General features: G+C 38.6%; 2 protein-coding genes across 3 annotated transcripts in view; one reads left to right on the forward strand and one right to left on the reverse strand.

The window, feature by feature from the left end:
• The window catches only part of esr2b (estrogen receptor 2b), a 32,398-nt gene extending 29,002 nt beyond the window's left edge, over positions 1-3,396 (forward strand). The window contains exons 8-10 of one of the 2 annotated variants that reach the window (XM_084391394.1): positions 401-584; positions 698-945; positions 1,808-3,396. In XM_084391394.1, the coding sequence (XP_084247520.1) occupies positions 401-584; positions 698-935 (422 nt within the window). In that variant the 3' untranslated portion in view covers positions 936-945; positions 1,808-3,396. The remainder of the gene's footprint in view (positions 1-400; positions 585-697; positions 946-1,807) is intronic. The other variant, XM_084391393.1, reaches the window with a different exon arrangement.
• syne2b (spectrin repeat containing, nuclear envelope 2b) overlaps positions 3,251-23,608 on the reverse strand; it is a 111,165-nt gene continuing 90,807 nt past the window's right edge. Inside the window, exons 111-129 of the mRNA XM_084391392.1 lie at positions 22,754-22,912; positions 22,357-22,523; positions 15,996-16,158; positions 15,587-15,774; positions 15,323-15,473; positions 14,972-15,154; positions 13,085-13,222; positions 12,776-12,970; positions 12,385-12,682; positions 9,672-9,740; positions 8,647-8,747; positions 8,421-8,544; positions 8,133-8,332; positions 7,161-7,361; positions 6,436-6,564; positions 6,066-6,257; positions 5,933-5,980; positions 5,648-5,697; positions 3,251-4,576 (exon numbers count right to left, since the gene is read on the reverse strand). Coding sequence (XP_084247518.1) covers positions 4,366-4,576; positions 5,648-5,697; positions 5,933-5,980; positions 6,066-6,257; positions 6,436-6,564; positions 7,161-7,361; positions 8,133-8,332; positions 8,421-8,544; positions 8,647-8,747; positions 9,672-9,740; positions 12,385-12,682; positions 12,776-12,970; positions 13,085-13,222; positions 14,972-15,154; positions 15,323-15,473; positions 15,587-15,774; positions 15,996-16,158; positions 22,357-22,523; positions 22,754-22,912 — 2,967 coding nt within the window. The 3' untranslated portion in view covers positions 3,251-4,365. The remainder of the gene's footprint in view (positions 4,577-5,647; positions 5,698-5,932; positions 5,981-6,065; positions 6,258-6,435; positions 6,565-7,160; positions 7,362-8,132; positions 8,333-8,420; positions 8,545-8,646; positions 8,748-9,671; positions 9,741-12,384; positions 12,683-12,775; positions 12,971-13,084; positions 13,223-14,971; positions 15,155-15,322; positions 15,474-15,586; positions 15,775-15,995; positions 16,159-22,356; positions 22,524-22,753; positions 22,913-23,608) is intronic.

A 23,608-nucleotide genomic window follows, 5' to 3' on the forward strand; every position in this document is an offset into this window, starting at 1 on the left:
AAAATTGAGTTTTTCACTATATCATAATATATGAGCCACATTGTAAAAAAATATATTTTCATGACTTATCACCAACTTAGATAATTTATGTGGTTCAGATAACATAATATTTAGAGTTCCTGTTGATTAAATCAGTCTCCTCAATTTTAAGTTCATTGAAATTGAGTTAATACAATGAACTTAACATTTTAAGTTAAACCAACAATAATTTTTTAGTGTACAAAAGGCTGATGTATCAAATATATAATTAAGAACATAAAACACATTACGTACATATTTTGTCTAAAGGTACAATCAGCTGTTTCCATAAAAAAAGAAACCGATTGTTCTGAATATTATCACCAAAGTACTATTCTCTTTACCTGCATCAGATCTCATCCTGTTTTGTGCTAATTAACAGATAACTGTTCAAGCTTGTCACAGACTCCTGAAGGTGTGGAGAGTCGTGGGAAGGTTCTGAGGCTGCTGGACTCTGTGACTGACGCTCTGGTTTGGAGCATCTCCAGAACGGGCCTGTCGTCTCAGCAGCAGTCCATCCGGCTCGCCCATCTGCTGATGCTGCTCTCACATATTCGACACCTCAGGTACCGCTGCAGACTGTCGAAATCTCACAGATACCTCCCTCTCATCTGTCACTTTGCTCTCCTTGATCATGCAGATAGTGATCGACTGTTCTCTTCTCTTGTCGTCCATATAGCAACAAAGGAATCGAGCATCTGTCGAGCATGAAGAGAAAAAACGTGGTGCTGCTGTATGATCTTCTGCTGGAGATGCTGGACGCCAACACGTCCCAGAGCAGCCGGATGCTCTCTATGACACACACAGAAACCTCTCTCCGGCCGGACACACAACAGACCCCAGAGATCCTCCACACATCCAGACCGAAGCCTGCACCGAGAGAGAGCGACCAGGAGACCCGGCACAGTCCACAGTGAGTGGATACAGGCACGTGTTGAATTATGTCGTTTTTGGTAATACAGAAATCATAATTTGTGAAGAGTCCATCCACAGAACATCAGTGCTTAATTCGCCTAAAACAGTAGTACTTTATTAAAAGGATGACTCTTTACAGCTCGAATAACACATTTTTATAGATTAAGTTCATGTAACTGCTTAAATACTGTATATACTCCCATTCAAAAGTGTTAGAAAGATAAATTAGATAGAAAGACATTAATACTTTCATTCAGCAAGGATGCATTAAATTGATCAAAATATATATATATATATTGAAAAAAAATGCTGTTTACTTGAATTTTTCTGAAAAAGAATGAATCATGGTTTCCACAAATATTAAGCAACACAGCTGTTTTCAACACTGATAATAATAAGAAATCCTGGTCACACTTTAGATTAGGGTCCAAATCTCACTATTAACTACGACTTTGTATCCAATAAACTCCTACTGCTTATTATTAGTTAGTAAGGTAGTTGTTTAGTTTAGGTATTGGGTAAACCGCCAATATCCTAGTAATATGCATGCTAATAAGCAACTAATTAATAGTGAGAATTGGACCTTAAAGTGTTACCGAAATGTTTCTTGAGCAGCAACTCAGCATATTAGAATGATTTCTGAAGGATCATGTGACACTGAAGACTGGAGTAATGATGCTGAAAATTCAGCTTTACCATCACAGTAATATATTTTAGGAATAAATGCAACCTAAACATTAAAAAAAATTATCTTAAAGACCCCAAACTTCCACTTCCAAGCACACGATTATTTTGCTTGCTTTACAAATGTAAATGGTGTATCTTGTGCTAAACCTCTAACAAGGTAACACAGATTTTGTGTCTGTCTCTCTAGCGCTGAGGAGACATTGCACTTTAGGACATTGGACATGGACACAGACTGACAATCTTTCTTCTGTATGGTAATTGAATTCGGACCATCCATACTTTTTTCAAGCCGTTTGTATGGTGTAGGGGATTCAAACCACACCGGGGAATAAGAACTCTAGGTAACGACAACCTGAACCAAACAGGGCTTTCATATGGCGTTTAGTCCTACTTCAACACAATAGTTCGAACTATATTGTTTCCTTTTATGCCATAATGTGAACCTGAAGAGAAATGAATCTCATCCAAACCAATCTTGTTCAAGAAATCACGAATGGAATCTTTTTAAGGCTGTATCCGGTGTTATTTCTGTGCCACTAATAGCAGAATAACAGGAAAACTAGATTGAAACACTCCCCCTTTCTGCCATTGCTCCGCAACCAGGTAGCCCCACCCCAAACTCATGCCATTGGTTGAGCCAGTGTAATGTCTCCTCCTGAGCCATTCAAACAGACTCCAGAAATTACACACTGCATATTTTGTTTGTCATCCAAGATCTCTAAGAACCTCTGACTCAACATGACTGTTTCTCTGAAGACTGGCCAAACTAAAGGAAATGGTACGCACACCTCTAATAGTTTATGCATTTTGTACTCTGTGTCTGTATAAGTGGTTATTTGCTGTCCTGTGGTGCTTTTCGTGGTTTATAAAGTACTTGTCATTGACAGTAAATGTGACGCTTATAAAAAACGTTAGCAGCTGTACTCTTAAAGCCCGGATAACACGCACGATCAGGTGTATCAATCTGGAAAAATGGCTTTGTAATGTGTAATTTCCTGGTGCTACAAGTGTTCGTAATGGTGCATCCTGAAAAAATGCCTTTTGTAATCACAACCTGCACCTACATTTTTCTGAAAAGGCAGTTGTGTTAAAGCTGGAGTGTATCATTTCTGCACGTGTCACCAAGTAGCATTGCAAAAAAGTAATGTTCTACCAGTTTTTTTCCCCAACACTCCCTCATCTGCCAATGGTTGGACAAAGTTACTGTACTGAACAGGTAGAGATGCTCAAACAGTGTTTTAACTCTTTCCGGCTTTTCCGGCGACGTTATGATGCATCTTCTGAAAAAGTAGAGTATCTGATGATCAGAAACATTCATATATTGCATGGTCAGATATTCAAACAACAGAATATTCTGGGGGCCGTGACATTTGTGAAAATTGCTGGCAGGGAAAGAGTTAATAGCTCCACTGTGTTTACAGTTTTTGGGACGTTAACTTACAAACCGCTTATAGTTTTCTGGTTAAACTGAGGTAGCAGAAGGTATTTTAACATCAAAATTACACACTTCAGCTTTAAACAGGAAGAAATATACTTGATAACACAACACTAGGTTTCTGAAGGTAGCAAAACTAATTTCCAAAGCTGTATACAGCTGCAAAATAAATGTGGGAATTAAGTGAACATTAACGCATATTTGTACTTGTTTATTTGTAGTAAAATTGACTTCAAACTCAAAAAAGCACCAAAATCACATCTAACTTTATATTCTCTTCAAACAGTGTTTGACACCGGCAGTGCAAATAAATTCATAATAAAGTAAATGTTTCTCTGTGACATAGTCTGTTTCTGTCATAGTCTGTTGACCCATAATGTAATCCAATCAATTAAAAACATCAATTTAAAAATAAGAATAATATGAAGTCTGAGACTTTGGCAGTTAGTACGAGCAAAAGATTGACTAATGGCCTTTTCACCATATTAATACCATCACAACTGACATTCAACTATGCGGGTAAATAAACATAAAAGCCACATGCAATCATGTGGATACATGAAATGTGTTTCTATGGGACATTTTAGCAAAACAAAAAACTAAGACCATCTGGACACCAGAGTCTCCTGCCTGAGAAATTCTACTTATGAACATAATCAGATGTAATTTAGATCTCCAGTGAGATAATTTACTAATTATAATTTAATAATTTCAGCAGTTTTGCATTATTCACACATGCACAATTGAAAACAACACGAGCCACCAAACGTTATACTGAATAAATTAAAAGACTATTACATTTGCACACACCCGGATGCCTCTGTCTCTTATCCATGGCTTTAACCAAAGAAATGGCAGTTAAAATATATTCATCATTTCAAGTCATTTCACATTGACTCCAAGAAACAAAACAATATGAACATCTGATATTCAAGTCCCATCACTCACACATATACACAGGGATTCTAGTTAAAAAATACAGGCCGTCTATGGGTGAACTATAGGTTCAATTATCTGTCATTTACATTTAAAAAATAAATACATTTGTGTGAAGGAGCGTTTCAATGTGTGCTGCTACATACTATACAGTTTGAAAACATTTAGAGTGCACCTTCAATGAGGGACCCTCGCCGTCAAAGTGTTCTCCAAGAAGTCAGGTTTCGGATTGCTTCAGAAAAATCCCTCTCCTTGAGCAACAGATTTGGGAACTAGAGTTGATCGAACATTGAAACCCAAACTCCAGAGCTACAGGTTCTGCAACAGGAGAGTTAACCCGGGAAGCGTGGACAACATCCCAAATGTGTTCATGCTCATGTGGGCGGGGGTCCGTTGGTGTAGAGGAGCATGGGGTAAAAGGATCGGGCAAAGTTGTTGGAGAGAGTGCAGCTGTAGTCGTCCTCTGAGAGAGGCACCAGACACGCCACAACCAGCAGCAGCAGGAAGAGGATGTGGAGGGGGAAAGCTGCTCGCAGGACACGGTACAGGAACGGCCTCGCCGGGGACCGATCAGCCTTATCGGCCCTAAACAATGGACAGTTAAACGTTTTTACACCAGATGTCTGGGGTTAGCAATAGATTTTTTTTTTTTTTAAATAAAAGATTGAGTGAAAGACTTTTACATTGTTACAAATTTAGCAAGAATTTACATTTATTTATTTCTATTCATCAAGAATCCTGAAAAACAAATTCATCACGGTGCATATTAGAATGATTTCTGAAGGATCATGTGACACTGAAGACTGGAGTAATGATGCTGAAAATTCAGCTGTCATCAGAATAAATATATATCTAAAAAATAAAATAGGAAACAGTTATTTTAAATCGTAATTATAACTGTAATCATTTAAAAATATTACTGTAATTTTAAATAAATGCAGCTTTGGTTCAAAAATCCTAAGGTAGTGTATACATTGGGGTCCCTACATTCTTTGATAAATGGTTTTTAAAAAAACATTTACGAAATTGAAAGCTTTTGTAACATTATAAATGTCTTTACTGTCACTTGTGATTGATATAACATGTTCTTGTTGAATAAAAGTGTTTATTTCTATAAAATGTTTTTAAAAAATCTTATTGACCACAAACTTTTGAAGGGTATTGTATATAAATTGTAACCTAAAATGTAGATGCTGCTTTAAGAACATTCTTAACTGTCATGTTATTTGTCACCTACTCATAAAACAACTTTAAAATGTGAGTTATAACTTTATGGGTTATGAGGGTCAACATAAAGAGTACATGTTGGGGGAGGGGCTTTTCCTATAAGTTATGGAACTCTTTCCCTGCATCTATAAGGAATGCAGCTTTTGTGGATTGTTTTAAGAAACTCCTAAGACATCTTGTTAGTTAAGCTTTTAATGTATAATTTGTGTATTTTTTAATATGTATTTTTGTCCTTGTTTGAATTATTTCATTCTGTACATGTTGTAGCGCTTTGAGTTTGAGAACGTTATTACAAATAAAATGTATTATTATTATGTTGAGAGGTGAGAGTGAGAAGAACTAGGGAGTGTGAAGAGAGCACTAGAAGTTCAGCAAGGTCACAAAAGCACACGACAAACGCAGATGCATAGAAGCACTATCAGTGTGTACCTGACACTCGCGGGAGATCCCCGTGTAACATCCTGAACCTCTGCCACTTCCTAGAGGGAGAAGAAAAATGAGTCAGTGTTTGTTACCACCAGTTCTCATAAAATCAGACTTTTCAGAGATTTACTGCCAGTGTTAAAAAAAAAGTTAGAAGGCGAAATAGATTCTCATGACCTAAGGCTGCAATCAGGGGCGCAACTAGACGCCAGAAACTAAATCAGAGCCTTGTACTTTCCAATCTGAACAGGGTGTGAGGGGAAAAGTTTAATGGAGAGAGTGTTTCTGTACCTGGTGTTGTGTTAACGCTGTCCCGCCCACATCTGGACCCGACGAGTCCTGCAAACAGAACAGCGGAGATCAAAACATGAGTATGTGTGAGACTGAAACAGAGCCTGCAGAGAAAGCTGTGTGTGAAACATACCAGTCTGCTCTGCAGTGTGTGCAGGTCGTGAGCGATCTGTCTGATCAGCAGCCGTAACTTGTTGCTGATGACGTGAACCTTCTCTTTGGCCTCCAGGGTGTCTTCTCGCTGGTCCTGTAGTAGGATCTGTGAGGAGATCTCCTGCAGGGAGTTCACGTCCCTCTCACGAGACTGTAAGTCCTGCTGAACAGCCTGTGTGCACAGACAACAACTTATAATAGTTATTGCTATTATATTAAGATATGGATCAAGAAATTTAGTCCCACAATTAATCATGTTTTCATCAGGTTTATCTTTTTTTTTGTGGGGACATTTTCAGATATTTTACAAGAATAGCAGAATCTGCCTGCAAACACACACACTACTCTACCTTGAGTGTGTCTTGATGCTCTTGCAGGATGTTGAGGTCTGTGTTTGTGTCATGGATGTTGACCATGTAGCGCTGGCTTTCTGCTTTAGCTAGCCACAGCAGCAGAGAGTGAAGAGTCTCATGAAACTCCTGGGGAAAAAACACAGCGGAGTATGCAGATGAGTGTGTGTTTCTCACAGGTCTTCATTACATGAAGTGCTTGTGTGTGCTCAGTTTAGACCACTATACCAGGACATTTACAGGAAGTTACAGGAAGAAATGGCTCACAATTTTTAAACAACAGTACAGTAAATCAGGGTTACTGTCATTAACTAAAACTATTAAAACATTTCTGTTCATTTAAAAAAAAAAAAAAAAAAAAAAAATATCTGACTGAAATCTCAAAACTGACTGAAAAGTTGTTTTCTTTTTTAAAGAAATGATAGTTCAAGAGAGGTTATGATCTTGAAACACAGTACGCTGTGGTTTCGAGAACAACCCGTGTTTAGCATTTTTGCAACCTTTAAAAAACATACAAAAAAACCCTAAAGTTGTGGTTTTGTATCCAGAGATAAAAATCTCACTACACAGAATGTAACAAGTGCAAATGTGTGAAAGTGCACAGAAACGTACGTACCAAATGCATGTTGTGTTGCAGTTGCAAAACAAACAAAACATTCAAGGTACATTGCTGTATTGTCTCAAGTCTGTCTGTCAAACCACGTGTCAGCGGTGGTTTTCCTCACCTGACACTCCATGAGTGCTTGATGCAGTCGGCGCTCCCAGCCGTCCAGGGCCGCACAGGCCTGTGCCCATTTCTGATTGGCTAACTGCAGATTCTCACGCAGTTCTAGTAGTTCAGTGCTGTCTCCATGCTGGAAGCCCCGCCCACTGAGATTGACACCAATCATCATCGATTTGTAGCCGTTAAAAGTCCTCTGCATGTCCTAATGAAGAAATTAAAAGAAATTAACTTTTTACTGCATATTCCTTATTAACATACACTTCCTTTTAAAAGTTTAGGGTCTGTAAGATTTTTTTTTATGGTTTTGAATGAAATCTCTCGTGCATTTATTTTTTTATAAAAACAGTAATATTGTGAAAAATTATTACAATTACAAATATTACAAAATGTAATTTATTCCTGTGATGGCAAAGCAAAATTTTCAAATAAAATATAATAAATTATAATATATATATATATATATATTATATAATACATTTTCTTAATTAAAAACTGACTCCAAACTTTAAAACGGTAGTGTATATACTGAAAATAATTTCCTCTACATTTTTTAAGCAATAGGCCACTCAATAAAATCCACTAATCATTTTAAGCAGGTTTAGAGGAATAGTTCACTTAAAAATGAAAATTCTGTCATCATTTCTTCACCCTCAAGTTGTTCCAAACATGTATGAATTTCATTCTTTTGCTGAACACAAATGAAGATATTTTGAAGAATGTCAGTAACCAAACAGTTGATGGACCCCAGTATTGTTTTCCTGCTATGTAAGTGTCAGTGGGGTCCATCAACTGTCTGGTTACCGACATTCTTCAAAATATCTTCATTTGTGTTAAATGATGAGTAATGAGTAAATGATGACAGATGAACTATTCCTTTAAGACAGGTTTACTTGCAATGCACAGCTTCAAGTGGCTTATTAACTTTCAGTTTTTGCATTCGATTCTATCACTCTCTAAATGTCTCTCTCAGTACCTTTAGTTTGTGGATATTGCTCTCCATGTCTCTGATGGTGATTTTTGGCTCTAGAGTTTGAAGTTTCTCTAGCTCGGGCATCACAGCGTTCAGCCATGCCATGACATCGCTGAGGTCAGAGTTCAGTCTGTGCCACTGCTGAAGATCCTGTGGCACGCTGCACGACTGCACCTGCAGGAGCTCCCATCGCTCGATCACACCTGAAGCCACAGATCAGATGGCAAAGGTCAAATATATTTGAATGAACATACCTGTAAGAATGTGTGTACGTAATACAAACAGCAGTACCCGTCTTATCTGCTGCAGAGAAGACCGTCAGTCCCTGGTCCTCCAGTTGTTCTTCCTCGTTCAGAATCAGCTTCACTCGCTTTATACTGTCTATACTGCCAGCACACTCAGACATGAGTTTATCCTGGAGAGAGTGAGGAAATAAAAAAAAAAACGTGTTTATATATGTGTAAGCCAATGTTAATGTGTGTGTAGCCCAATTGGATAAGTATGTGTGGGTCCTCACATAGGCCTGTGGGTGGTACTGTGTGCTGGTGATCTCTCTGTTCACTCGTGTCCTGTCTGGTGTATCAGGAGAGTGCCACGTCTCCACCACTGATCTTCCTCCTGAGCGAGAGACAGAGAGAGAGATTTGAACTAAAATAACTCGAAACAAGCATGCAGGAAGTCAACACAGTTACAGAGCATGCTGCTGAAAACGTAAATCAAAAAAGATGCAATGGACCCTTTTCACAGACTGTGATTATGAGTTTCCACAGTTATTAACATTGTAAAATGAGCAAAGGTTTTTCATATTTTCATAAAAAAAAAAAAAATGTCTTGCCTTGGTATTAAATTACAGAAAACTGGTTAACGCCGTTGAGTGAGTGATTCAGCGGCTGATGGCAAATGTGACTTTCTCTCTTCTGATCGACAATCAATCTCTTACTATTGTTTTTTCCGAAAATCATTGAAACACTATCGTGGATTTCTACTAAAGCAAATGAAAAATGTTGTAGTTTCCACTCACCAGTATAGAAGTCTACCCTTCTACATGAAATTGGACCCTTCTACATTCTAACTTCTGCATGAAATTGGAATATCGCATAAAACATTTGCCACTTTCTGGGAAATTGTCACAAAATATCTGTAATAAAAATGTTAGTTGCTGCAATGAGGGATCTTTTTTTGTACATCATAAATTACTTGAGAGCATTGCAGACGAAACGCAATAAACGTTGTCATGTTATCTTGTGTTTGGAGGTGGATGCCTGGTGTTTAGGAACGTGGATAATGACAACTTTGGCTTCTGAGAACCCTAGAAATGTGAAAGGGTTCCTCGGTAGCAATCTGTGAAAAGTACTGCAACACACGCCGAAGAAGCTGCTTGAGTGAGGAAGCAGTGAGCAACGTCTATTATATATTTATTAAAGACAAATGAAGGAAGCATGTAGGATGCAGTTGGGTTCATGCAGATATTGTAATGTATGCTAAAACACACATGTAATGTGCAGTGAGAGTGCTGACAGCATGCAGCAGGCTGATGCCTACCGGACACAGCTTTCAGAGCTTTAGATGTAGCTTTAACAAATGACTGAGAGCTCTCAGTGACCTCTACATCTGCAACAGAAGAGCGGCAGACAGACAGATCTAGAGACACTGTAACAGACAGAATTATCCGAGTCTAATAGAGCAGAGATCTAAATACACTCTAAAAGAGTGTTATATAAAAGACAGCAGGATATAGATATAAGAGCGGCAGACAACTGACAGGAAAGATGTACAGTAGATACACTGATAGAGCATTGTATTACAGAGATCTAGATACACTAACAATTAATTAAATGGCTCAATTCTATATAATTAGGGGTACAGAACAATTATGTGCTACACTTCTAGTAACATATGTAAGTTTTTTTTTTTTTTATCTGTTCTTCAATATTTATAGTGATTGTTAAAAAATGAATTTTAAGAATGATATTTTTTGCAGGTATTTTCAGGTATATCAGGGTTTTTTTTTTTTAAGAGATGTTTTGTTAACTATTGCACACATTATTAGCTCATCCACACACACACACGTAGTTTAAATTAGGATAAAAACCTATGGCAAACAATTCATTATCATCAGTGTACAGTCACACAGTACACTACCATGTTAACTAAGAATTTGGTTCTACATGGTAACTTAGTTGAATGGAAACATTCGACTCAATTTCAATGGCAAACTCTGCCCTGCAGCTGATTCTAATGATTTCATTGGTCAATCACGGTGCTGATTGCCTATACAATGCTAAAACAAATACTAAGCCCTAACCCTACCCTATACCCTAACCTTAACCAATGAAATTGTCTGCGGGGCAGGATTTGTGCTAAACTGGTTTTATGGTGGGGGGCTATGAATTCACACATATGATGCTGGTTGATAAACCATTTCTTAGTTGCAGGGGATTGTTTGGTTAGTAACATAGTTAACAACTTTTAAGGACATAAATATTTTCTTTATGCACAAAATGTATGAGATTATAATATGCTTTTCACTAATGGATTAAATATGATTTTGTTGTGAAGAAAATTGTTAGAAAAAATCTCATATAATGACTCATAACAGATAGAGAGATCTAGATACAGTATAACATAGCGGGAGCCAACAGACAGGAAGATCTTTATGCACTAATAAAGCTTTGGATGGTAGAAACAAGAGAAAGCGAGATCTACATTGACCTACCATTGCAGCAGATAGCAGACAGCGAGATCTACATATACATTAATACAGCGACAGATTACAGATAGTGATCTAGATTCTACAGTGGTTCTCAATTCCAGTCCTCGTGACCCACTGCTCTGCACATTTTGTAGGTCTCTCTTATCTGACACACTCAGTTCAGTTCATGGAGTCTCACCTAATGAGCTGATGATCTGGTTCAGGTGTGTCAAATAAGGGAGACATACAAAATGTGCAGAGCAGTGGGTCACGAGGACTGGAATTGAGAACCACTGATCAAGATATCCTCTAAAGGCGGGCATACACTGTGCGATTTTCGTCCGATTTTGAGCCGAATTCTGACTCGTGCGACTCTTTTTCGGGTCGGGACGATTTTCAGCTTTGTCGTGCGTCGTTTGTCGTGCAGTGTTCGTGCAGTGTACAGGGGGAAACGAGCAATCGGATGGTCGGATGAATTTCTGGCATGTTAGAAATTTTGGTCGCTCCTCGTGACTATATCGCACAGTTGAAGCAGAGCTACGAACCGATTGCCCTAAACTCAGTGTTTTTTCCCTCACTGCGCCTGCGCGAAAACAGTTTCATCTGCAGCAACAACAAAAAAAAAAAAAAAGAAAAAGAAAGAAAAGGGAGATAGGCCTATTTAAGTTCTGTAGTTCAAAGCTACAAATAACTGTTGCTTACCTCCAGTTCGTGTTGCAAAATGGATTAACCATTACCCACTTCTTCCAAGCCACCTGCGATGTACACTTTGCCTCTTTTATTGTTAAAAAATGTTTTTGAAATAAAGCTGTTTTTAATTTTCATTGATGAATTATTGCAGTGGTCGGACATAGACTGTTAATAATTAATTATATGTATATAATTCATTGTAATTGACCTAAATGTTTTAGACAATTTTCAATGAGAAGTAATAAGCTTCTATGTAATATTTTATTATCCTCACAGCGCGTTGGTTATGCGGTGATGCGCTATGAAATTGTTGCGTTATGAAATTGTTGCGTGGCAATTTAATTATAATAGCCTATCACTTTAATAATAAAAGTAGCCTTCCCTAATAATAATAATAATAATAATAATAATAATACAATAATACTAGTCTACTAATAATTTAATATAGAAATTGGAAATGCTAAATCTTCTTGGCACGAGGATTTATCGCGCTGATTCGCGCATATTTCACACGTATAGTGTGAGCAGTCAAGTCGCAGCTCGACGGTCGGACCGTACAGTGTGAGCACATAAATCCTGAGCTTTGGCTTTACATCGCATGCGATATACTCGTTCAGTGTGAGTAGGTTCCTTGCTGAAATCGCACAGACATCGCACAGTGTATGCCTGCCTTAACAGAGAGGTACATAACAGACAGAGATATAGACACTAAAAAACAAACAGAGATCTATGCACTCTTAACAGTGTCATGTAAGAGACAAAGAAATCTAGATACTCTCTAGATACTGAGATCTAGAAACACCAACAGAGCAGCATATAACAGCTCTAGATATGCTTTAATAGAACGACAGAGACCAGTCAGTAAAGAGTTACCTGATAGGGCACTGTAGTACGTCAACTCCTCATCATCCTCTGGAGATGAAGATCCTCCCACATCAACGGTGTGGTCCCACTCCAGCGGAATCGAATCCACACTGACGGGCGTCTCACGCCCTGAGCGCTCCAGAGCAGGTGGTAACAGGTGGGACACGGCTTGACGTACCGTCAGTGAAACATCGGATCTCATAGCAGCCTCATCTTCCTCCCTTTCCCTCTCCCACACCCCACTGAAATCAGCCGAGTCTTCCGGATCTGTGTCTCTGTCTGAGAACTCTCGGTCCTCCTCAATCACCTATGAAAGGAAAGGGATGGAAGGGTTCATGTCAGTACTCATTCTTAAGAGTATTTTGTTGAGCGTTTGTGAGATGACTCTTTTCAAACTGACCGGGCGTCTGCTGATAAGACGATAGTGGAATCGGGAGACCCTGCCAAATACTTCCTGGCAGTAGGAGTGCAGTTCCTCTAGTTCATCTTCGATGAGTACAGCGTCCAGCGGAGCGCTCTTCTGGATCAGGTTCTCTCCAAACACAATCAGCGCATCAATCTTATCTGTGTTTAGAGTGATCTCTTGCTGAAATGCCTGCAGGAAGTCAAAGCACAAGATATTCTGCATTCTGACTGCAGTCCAGGCTCATTTAACATGTTTAAACATTTTAAATTACATTTCAAATGTTTCAGATCGGAGAGTACGTACGTTTAGTTGACGCATCTTTTCATGGATATCGCTCTCTGAAAAATGCTCCACATTAGTGAGCTGAAGGTCCATCTCAGTCAGCCAGACCAGAATCCCCTCCCTCGTTCCTTCAAAGTCTTCCCGCTGAGATGTGAAGTGCTGCACAGAGGAGGAGCGTTTAGAGTTTACCAACATTTTCTTTATGGGTTTCTTTGGCACCTCTGTTAAGACAGTGGTTGAGAGATTCAAGGAGGCGAGGGTGCAGTCCGCTGCCTTCAGAAGATTTTTCTCCAGAACCTCTGCCTCCTCTAAGCGATCTCATGTTAATTCATTCTCCATCAGGTACTGGCAGTATGGTGAGTGGTCACCACTAGAACCCATTTGTAAACCCTTACAAACCCTCACTTTCTAATTGGGTGATTACTGCTTCTTGAAGCAGTTTAATCTCCTGCCAGAGCATGGAGCCTGTCGCTATTTGAAGATTGAGCACTGAAGCTAAGGCATTGTCGCATCAATCCTACCAGCTACTGGTATTGGTTGATGTCAATTATCTGTCGACAAACTGATGACTGATCACATCCTACATTCCTTTGTGCTTGATAATCAAATGGGTGACAGTGACGATATACATCAACTTGGTGTCACTAAGGCCAGTCATTGTGCTCAGTCCTCTGAAGCATTTCTTGGGTTGAGCACACCTTCTATGAGGAAGCTCTCCTCTTTTTTTTAACAGGTGGCTACTATAATGCCCTCAATTGGACAAAGTGCTCCTGCATTCTAGGGTTGATGCAGGGTGCCTTATTTTGTTCTCTTCCTGATGTCAGTTGGGTTAGCTCCCCTTAGCAAGGATGTACTGGTGTGGCTCCATTTCCACCCAATTTCATGGGTGAGGGTTTTGGGCTTTCCAGGAAGGGAAGAAGGTTATAACCTGTAATGGTGACAGCTAGCATTTTGCACGCTCCCTTTAATATTTGCTGTAGTTTTTATAGGAAAGAGCAAAGAGGAATCCTTCCTTCCTCTTCATTTACTCTCTAAGGAGATATGCTGCTCTCCTGTGGAAACTGGGGGTAATCCCCATAGGCATCCTCTTCAGAGGCTTAGCTGATGTTAGCTTGGATACACTTGAACAAGCCCTGCTTTCATTTTTTTCTACTGTCAATGGAGCATATGGGCCTCCCTTTAGAGGAAGAGAAAGATGAGTGGGACTAGACAACTAATACTGAGTCTCATTTAATTAACAGCAGTGAGTAATTTTCTCTGTTACCTATGTTCTTTGATTAGCATTAATGGCAGAGCATTAGTGGCTGCTGTCACTTTAAGACCTGCCACTGCTGCACATGATGCGGATCTGAACATGCATCCTATTTTCCCACAACTCTTTACATTCATTTAAGACTTTATTTAACTCTTTAAGACTGCTCTTATGAGGATACTAGACAAAACGGACAGTTTGGCATATTTGTGTTATTGTTCGTTCAAGCGGGAAAGAAAACTCGATTCTGGCGCGTGTCTTTCTGTGCGTTGTGTGTGTCAGGACAATCACAGACAGCACGTTCTCTTTGTCTTGTCGTGCTTGAATGGTTTAAAAGCATTTGCGTGATTAAGAGCATAGAAAAAATGGATGCTGCGTTAATTGCGTTAAATATTTTTAAAGCGTTAAACTGGAAAAAATTCACGTTGACAGCACTAATATACTGTATACATATATATATATATATATATATATGCTAAAAAAAAATCTGGATTCTGATTTGACAAATAGAATGTTCAAAAGAACAGCATTTATTTGACATAGAAACCTTTACCTATAACATTATAAATGTTTTTACTGTCACTTTTGATCAATGTGTTCTTGCTGAATAAAAGTATTAATTTCTTTAAAAAACAAAATATTACTGAATTACTGACCTTTAACCTGCGGAGCACAGCAGCAACTCTCTTCTGTAGCATATCCCAGCGCTGGTTTCCCTCATGTACCATCAACTTCAGCTTACTGGCACCGTCTGTCCGGTTCTCTCGTGCCAGACGTCGGTATTGTTTATTCACCAGCTCCAGCTGTGTCAGGCGCTCATGGACCTGACGCTGGAACGCCTGCATGTGTGCATGTTTTAAAAAAAGGGTTAAATGTCCAATAGATCTAATGACAATTGCAAAAGCCACTAAAGTATCCATTTTAATTTGTATAACAGAACTGATGCTATTTCTCATATGAACAGACTACTATTACAGTTAGTTAAAAAAAACTAAACAGAATCAGACCTCAAACTTTTTGAGTTCCTCTTTAGCACAGGTGTAGAGTACGTCTTTAGTGGCGGGGTTGGCCGCTGTGCGTTCTGCCGTGTTCAGCCACTCTTCAAAGTGTGCATAGTCGTCCAAGAACTTGCACCACAGACGCCATGTCTCCTCAATCCTACGGGGGTAGTGTAGAGTCAGTGGCCCGAAAAAACAGACAAAAACAAATTAAACTTTCTAAAGAGTGACATTGATGCGGTCAAACAAGCTGATTTGGGTGTTTGTATTGACCTCATCCTCCTTTCCATGGACATGGCACATATGTTCCTCCAGCGGCGGTCCAGGCTGAGTGTGGTCTGCTGAATGGAGTCGTTCTCTCCATCGCTGCCACAAGCGTCCGCATCATGCAGCAAAACATCACACAGGGTCAGAACAGACGTAACACCCTCTGTGTGCTGTTCAATGTCTCTCTGCAAGTCCTAGTGATAAAAATCAAATCACAATCTAAGACATAGCAAAAAACTCAAACTACCAGTCTAAGAAAGATGACATTGCCAATACATTAAAATGATGCAAAGGCATCCCATTAGGAGAAAGCTCATGTTGATTTTAAATAATAAAGGAATATAAACTTAATGAGACTAGATATTCATACATATTAGCTACATATTGTGGTTTTGTTAATGAATGCGGTGATTACCTGATGCTCTGTTAGTTTACGCTGTATCTCATCATTGTGGCAGATGGTGTAGATGATAGGTTTTGCCAGCTCACCCTCAACACGGGAAAGCCAGGTACGGAGATTACTCATGTTCTTATCCAGCTGTTGCACTGTCACCAATGTCTCCTTTAGTTTCCTCACCCTGAAACACAATTGGTCAGTCTGTCATTTGCATGGATTTTTTGCCGGTATTTAAAAGAACAGTGTAAGAGGAGACAGGAAGCAATAGTAGGAGAGAGAACAGAATATGGGAAGGACTCGAACTCAGGTTTGCTCAAACATCAATCTTTTACTCAAGTCAGTCAATACTGTATGTCAGTCATTCAGTGAAGCTAGTGCCACATTTGGATTTTATACCAGAAAAAACCCTGCAATTCTTTAAAACAGAATGATATCTTGTTATCATTTTCTCTCCAGACCCAGACTTTCAATCTATCATAAAAATATTAATTATTACAGACTATAATATTCTAAACAAAGAGTGAAATAAACACTATTCTAACAACATATGTACCACTAAGGTAATCTCAGTGCCCTTGGTTCCAGAAGTATTTCTCCCATATATATATATATATATATATATATATATATATATATATATATATATATATATATAGACGCATACACACACACACATATCTGTATCTGATTGGTGGAGATTTCTCAGAAGCATTAAGGGTAATGTAGTTTTTTCTAGCAATTCTGGGATTAAACAATTATTTTAAAAACTGATGGCTTAAACAAAAGCATATGATATTGTTTAACAACCTCGTCAGTCGCTCTTTAAAGGCTTATAGGTTATCGCTAAAAACCAAGAAGACATTGGTATATTCATTTATCTAATATAAATGTTTATCTAGTATATGAGTTTTGTTCTGTGGTGCTTGAGTAACAGTTCACATAAAAAGTAAACATTCCCTGACCTAGTGTCATTCCTAAACATCTAGCCTATCAGCTGAGTTATAAACAAAGAAACAATGCAGGAAAAAAGGCGTTTTGCTCAGTCTGAGTGTGCGGTGACCCATGTTATGTCCGTCTGTCGCACTCTATTCAAACCACACCAGAACACTCAGTGTTAATTCTACTCTAAAAGTGACGTCATATGACTGTGAGGATGGGGACATTCCTCCACAGTCACGTGACCATTCCAATGGAGGTCCGACCAAAACAAACCAGAGTGCTGATGTGGAAGAAGTGACATCACACAACAACTCAACTGCACGTGACAGCACTGCATTGGAGCGTTTGTTCTTATCAGAAGGTTTATTCTTACTGTCACATACATAAGTGCTATTCACATTATCACAGTCATGGGAAAATAATAGATGCATGCAGTCACTCAAAATATTTGTTGCAAAAAGGTACACTGAAATAAGCTTGAATGAGGAAATGAGACAAGATGTCCTCTATAGCACATGAATATGAACATGAAAGCCTTAGAAAATGTATAATGATATAAAAAGAGATAAAAAAAATAAAAAAATCTTGTTGCATATAATTTTCAAAGCATTATTAGTAATGCTTGATTCTATGCATAATGCTTGATTTTAGATGCATGCTCTTCACGCAGTGCATATCTGTTTGCACCATGCACCATCAGCACATCAGTAGCGTGCACGTCCTCCCTAGAAACAAGTGTGTTTCCATGCAAAGCAGATTATGATCAGTCTTGCACTCAGGCTAGTACTGCACACACACTGACAAAAGCACTGCCCATCCCCCTCTCACACACATATGAATGCATGCTTATAAGACCCATCCGTGTGGTGTGTGTGCAATTAGAAAACACTTACTCACAAACCGGTGAGGCTCCATGGTTCTCTCGTGTTAGCGTTAGCATGTCTGTCTGAATGGCAGTGGCTGATCTCACACACACTCTTCTCACAGACCGTGAGCTTCTATGTACATTACTCCCACCCTCCTGTCCCTCTCTCATATTCACCCACCACCCCACTTCTCACTGAATGGTCAAGTGATATGTCAGTAACAGTGGGGATAGTAAGGACGCTCAGTCCACATCAATTTCTTCAATTGAAACTACTAAGATCTATAAAATCTGATCAAAATCAACAAGGCATTAAAAAGATTATTTATCAAAGCAGTATTAAAGCCAGTGTGTGGTAGTTAAGCTTGATAAATGTTATATAAAAAATAAACCAGGTCACATTTGTTTCAACGCAAAAGCACACTTTAAAAAAGAAAAGAAAAAAAGACTCTAGTCTAGACAAACAGTATTTAGACACTTTTTGGTTGTATAAATGAACCAACTGTCGACCGACCGACAAGTGAATGTACTCACGAACACACACACATACACTGATTATGTTTTCTATGTCTTCATATTATCTGAACTACAATCCAGGTCAACAATAGATGAGGAACTGAGAAACAGACAGAGAGGAAGACGGACAGACAGACAGATAGATATGTTGTATTCCTCTGTGGTCTGAGATTATGTTCCATGGACTAAAGCTAATTAAATCCAAACCTAACCTGAACAGATTATCAATCCCAGAAAAACACTGCGCTGTTTCTCTAAGCAACAGGTGGGAGAACTTCACGAATGATCAGAAGCAAATAACAAATAATACACAATTGCATATAACCTAAAACAACACATCTGTACCTTTAACACACACACACACACACACACACACAGAACACTCTAGCTAGCAAACACACAACAAACACTCAGAGCACCTTAGCAACTGCATAGCAACACAAAAGGTGTGTCCCAATTTGCATACTTATGCACTATTTTATGCCATTTTGTTGTATAAACCACTTGTTTAAATGGGAAAAAGTTTAAATAAGTCAGTTTATGCACTCAACTGTCAAATCTTTCCTTACGTATCAGAAGGAGAGGTTGTCAGAATCTGATACTAGATAACAAAATAACCATATAAAATTCCCACACTAGGCAGAAGAGTACATAGTATAAGTGGTGTATAGAGCATCATTTGGGACACTTCTGGCATCTTTGCGGCACGTTTTGAACAGGCAAGCACCAATCGTATCTTTTTCAAAAAATGTAAAATAGTTAACATTATTATTTGCAGTAATTGTTCAAACTTTAAAGCAGCTCAGCCAAATGAGTTGATGAATCTGGAACCACGTTGGTGGGCCTCACACAGATAGAGCTGCTTTCAGTCTTTAGAAGAGGGCGATTCACGGGTGTTGGGAAGATTCAGAGCACACTTCAAACCTCTGAAGGGTTTAATTCTACCGTCCCACTTCACGGTTAGTCAGTATTTGATATCCATTCAGGATGATAGTCATGGTGAATAAAGCTTATGTTAAAATGTGGACTCTTTGTGAAGAGACACAAAACCACACACACACACACACACACACACACACAAACAGACAATGCTGTCACACACACTAAAATAACCTTAAGACAAATTTGCTGCCTTAGCAACAGTTTCAGCTCAGGTGTCTGAACTTTTGAGTGGAAACTGGAAAACAAATGTCCTCATCCAAGCGCTTTGGTCAGCATCTATCAAAGCAGTATAATGGGTCCTTAAAACAGTGAGTAGAGAGTTTTAATGAACTTTCCAGAGTGAGATTCTTCAAAATCATTTATGTGTGTGTTCAGCGGGGGTGTTTTCAACATAACATCTAAGTTGGCCCTTTGTCCAACAATGGTGAGCCGAGTTTTGCAAGACACCAAGAGTTCAATAATATAATGGCTGCCATCACTCAGCAAATAGCAGAAGAGCAGAAGGACAGAGCTTTGATGCTGATTGGCTGAGAGACACAATAAGTGGAGACAGAAGACTTATGGGAGGGTGAGTGGACACAAAGGCCCGTGCTAGCAGACGGCAGCTGCCCCGTGTGCAGATGCTGTGAGGGTGAACTCTGCTGTGATTTTAGGTGACAAAAGAGTCGGACGCGTTAGTGTCAACTTCTGTAATCCTGCTTAGAGACTCATCTCAATCGCACACTCCTATTTGCAAGTTGTGTGAGTGACACAAAAAATCATACACTGCTGTTTAAAAGTTTGGGTCTCTTAAAAAAAAAAAAAAAAGTCTCTTATGCTCACCAAGGCTGCATGCATATGTTCAAAAATACAGTACTATTGTGAAATATTATTAAGATTTAAAATAACATTTTTCTATTCTAATTTATTTAAAAATGTATTTTTTTCCTGTGATGAAAAAGCTGAATTTTCAGCATCATTACTCCAGTCTTTAGTATCACATGATCCTTCAGAAATTATTATAATAATGCTGATTTAGTGCTCAAGAAATATTATCAATGTTGAAAATAGTGGTGCTGCTTAATATTTTTGAATATTTTTCTTTATGAATAGAAAGAACAGCATTTATTTGAAATAGAAAACTTGTTACATTATAAATGTCTTTACACATTTGATCAAGTTAATGCATCCTAGCTGAATCAAAATATTAATTTCTTCAACAAAAAAAGTTAATACTACAAATGTATATTAACATATCTCCTAAGATGGTCTAAAAACAGATTCAAAATAATGTCTGAAATCACTCAATAGTAACAATGAAAACAGAGCAACCAGCTGAGACAGGCCCAGCGCGCTGGAGTCACGCCTGTGAACTTTGACCTCAGACACAGAGAAAACAGATGACTTCAACGGAATTATCAATAATACACACTCAGCCTGTCACTAAAACACTCTCTGTATGTACACAAAGTGAATTTAAAGGAATAGTTCACCAAAGGATAGTCAGTCCTCAATAGTCACAAAATAAATCCTGACAGGGTGAACTTATATCATCCTGATAATGCATGTCTTTTCGTTTGACTAGTGCTCATGGAGTCTCGGTGGTTGATGGGAAGGAATACTGACAGGCGTAAAGCTGCAGCTCAAGGAGAGCCGACAGACAGGCTGGTCTCGTGCCTGGTTAGTTACCTACTGATCCACAAAGCTACTTTTAGTGTCTACATGCACCTGCACCTAAAACCTTGCATTAGTGGCAAAGAGCCAGAGCTAACATTCAAATCGCTTATAGGCGCTCAGGAATCTCCTCAGCTTGGAACTATGATATGCCTGTCTGAAGCAAGGTATAATTTGTCTGCCCGCCTGCCTTTTTGAGAGCCAGCTACGTGCAGTTTTAATCACTGTCAATGTGAATGCAGAGATTTTTGCTCGACTGCTCACGTGAAGATCTAGAGCTCTACAGGTGAATTTATCTGTTGTTACGAGGCAAGAGGGAGCTGCAGTTAAAGGGTTCAACCGGTAACAAACTCCTTTCCCTTTTAACCTCCCCCTTCCTCTCTTAAGAGGCTAAGCAACACAATTACATTAAATGACATTCCACCAGCTGATCTGCTTACCTAAGAAAGTACTGAGTAGTATAAGTCAACTACAAAGGTTAAGGTTGGGTTTAGGGGTAGGTTCAGGGTGCGCACCTAGTTATTACCCAGTTATTGTAAATACTATAACGAGTACATAATCTGTACATGCCATGGGGAAGAGGATTGTAAAATAAAGTGCTACCAAAATGTTCTTTAAAATAATGGTTCTTTTAAGAACTGACACAAATACATTGTAATTACATTCGTCTCGGTGTTGTCTCGGATATATCTTAGAAAGTTCTATACAAGCAGTTCATATCACATGACCCAAACCTAAAAATAGAGCAAAGTTTACTGAAAGGCTCTTTGGGGAACCAAACATTTTTCTTCTATGGCATTGTTTCCATGGCATTGCCTTTATTATTAAGAGTGTAGCTGAAAGGCAGATATGGTCTAATCTCAACCTCTGTAAGTAATATGGAACATTATATATATATATATACACGTCAGTTTGGTGTATATTGCATACAACTGAACATAAATACATATAGACGCGTTGAATGCACTTTATGATGATCTCAGACATCCAGAACTAAAGACCTGAGAATATGCAAAGAAGAAAGGCAGACTTGGAGACAAGTGGTCAACAAGCGGTCAACAAGCTGGCCATCAATGTGACATGAAGTTACAGCCACCATCTGTCTAATCAAAGAACTGTCAATCAAACAGAGTGCGGGATAAACCAGCCCCCTCCACACACTCTTCCCTGATCCCGCCCATCTGGACGCCACACACACGTTCACTGTGCTGATGTTTACGCTTCGTGTCTGTTAAATAAAGTGTGACTGAAATGAATCGGATCAATGTCAGATTAATGTCCACATTCGTCTCTGTGTTGTCTCGGATATATCTTAGAAAGGTTCTATACAAGCAGTTCATATCACATGACCCAAACCTAAAAATCCAGCAAAGTTACTGATGTTTGACCATTTTATGGTCACATTCTAGCCTTGATTTAGTGTATTTAACCATGACCATGCTCAGGGTTACTCTAAGGTCTCACCTGGCCTCGATGTGATCAAACAGATGCTGCCAGCGGTCGTTGATGTCCTTGATCTTGTCATTTATTTCTGTCTCTTTGGTCTTGTTGCTAGCAGTGATGAGTTGTTCTCCCAGCTGTTTCAGATGCGTCTTATTCTCACTGAAGAGGTTGATCTCCTCCATGCAGTCCTGTAGGGTGAGTATTTGTGTGAAAGGGGGCGAGGAATGAGTTTATTTACTGCCATACTCTTGTTTGCTTGCTTACATCAGACTAAATAGGAAAGGAAGCAATCAAAGCAAATAAATGTGGAATGTCTGCTCTTCCATTTAGGTTTAGCAAAATACAGTGTAATGCTAGAGCAGAGAGTACCGTGTATCTGAGGCGGTTTGGGCTGGGTGATGAAAGACTTTTGTCTCACCTTCTTGAGTTTCTCCACCATCTCCTCGATGCTGAGCTCGGCGCTGTGCGCCACCTTGTTTTCCATCTGTGTCAGCCATTCACACAGCTCCCGATTCTTCTCATTGAAAATGATCCAGGCATTCAGCCGGTCAGCAATCTCCTGCTTACGCAGAGACACCTGCAGAGAGAGAGAGAGAGAGAGAGAGAGAGATAATACATAAGAGATACTCTATGACAGCATCACACACAGAATGGGAATCTGACTAAAACCTGTCAAAATTATGTGCAGGTAATATATTTTATTTAACAAAATGAAAAGAATAAAATAAGAACTAATATAGCTTTATACTTTTAATTATTTCAGATTTATTTTGCACTCAATTAAGAATACAAACAATTCTCAGCACCATAATGCAATTAGAAAAAATGTAAATACTTTATGTATTAAGTATTCTTGTACTGCTTTTTATACTGATTTTAAAAAGTATTACAGGTGTCTTTACCGTAATACAGAAAGATTATCATAGTAATCTCAGTAATGAGAAAAACAAATAAACAACAACCCTCAAAATAAAAATATGTTGATAAAGTATTTTCTGGGAAAAATTATCATGAAAATTATGTGAATTCAAATATTATAATTTTTTTTAATGCAAAATTAAAATTATTTTGATTTTTGGACCTAATGGGATCTAAACAGGTTTTGTGAGACACACCCTATTTATTTATTTATTAATTAATTAATTAATTAATTAGTTCTAGAAGAAATTAGTTATTAATTTTCCTTTTCATTTAATTAATTAAACTTTAAAAGTAAGTGATCTAAAAATATACTGTAAGTTTACAGGTTCATATTAATAAATTAGAGACTACA

Source organism: Rutilus rutilus, assembly GCF_951802725.1.
Source record: "Rutilus rutilus genome assembly, chromosome: 20".
Lineage (NCBI taxonomy): Eukaryota > Metazoa > Chordata > Actinopteri > Cypriniformes > Leuciscidae > Rutilus > Rutilus rutilus.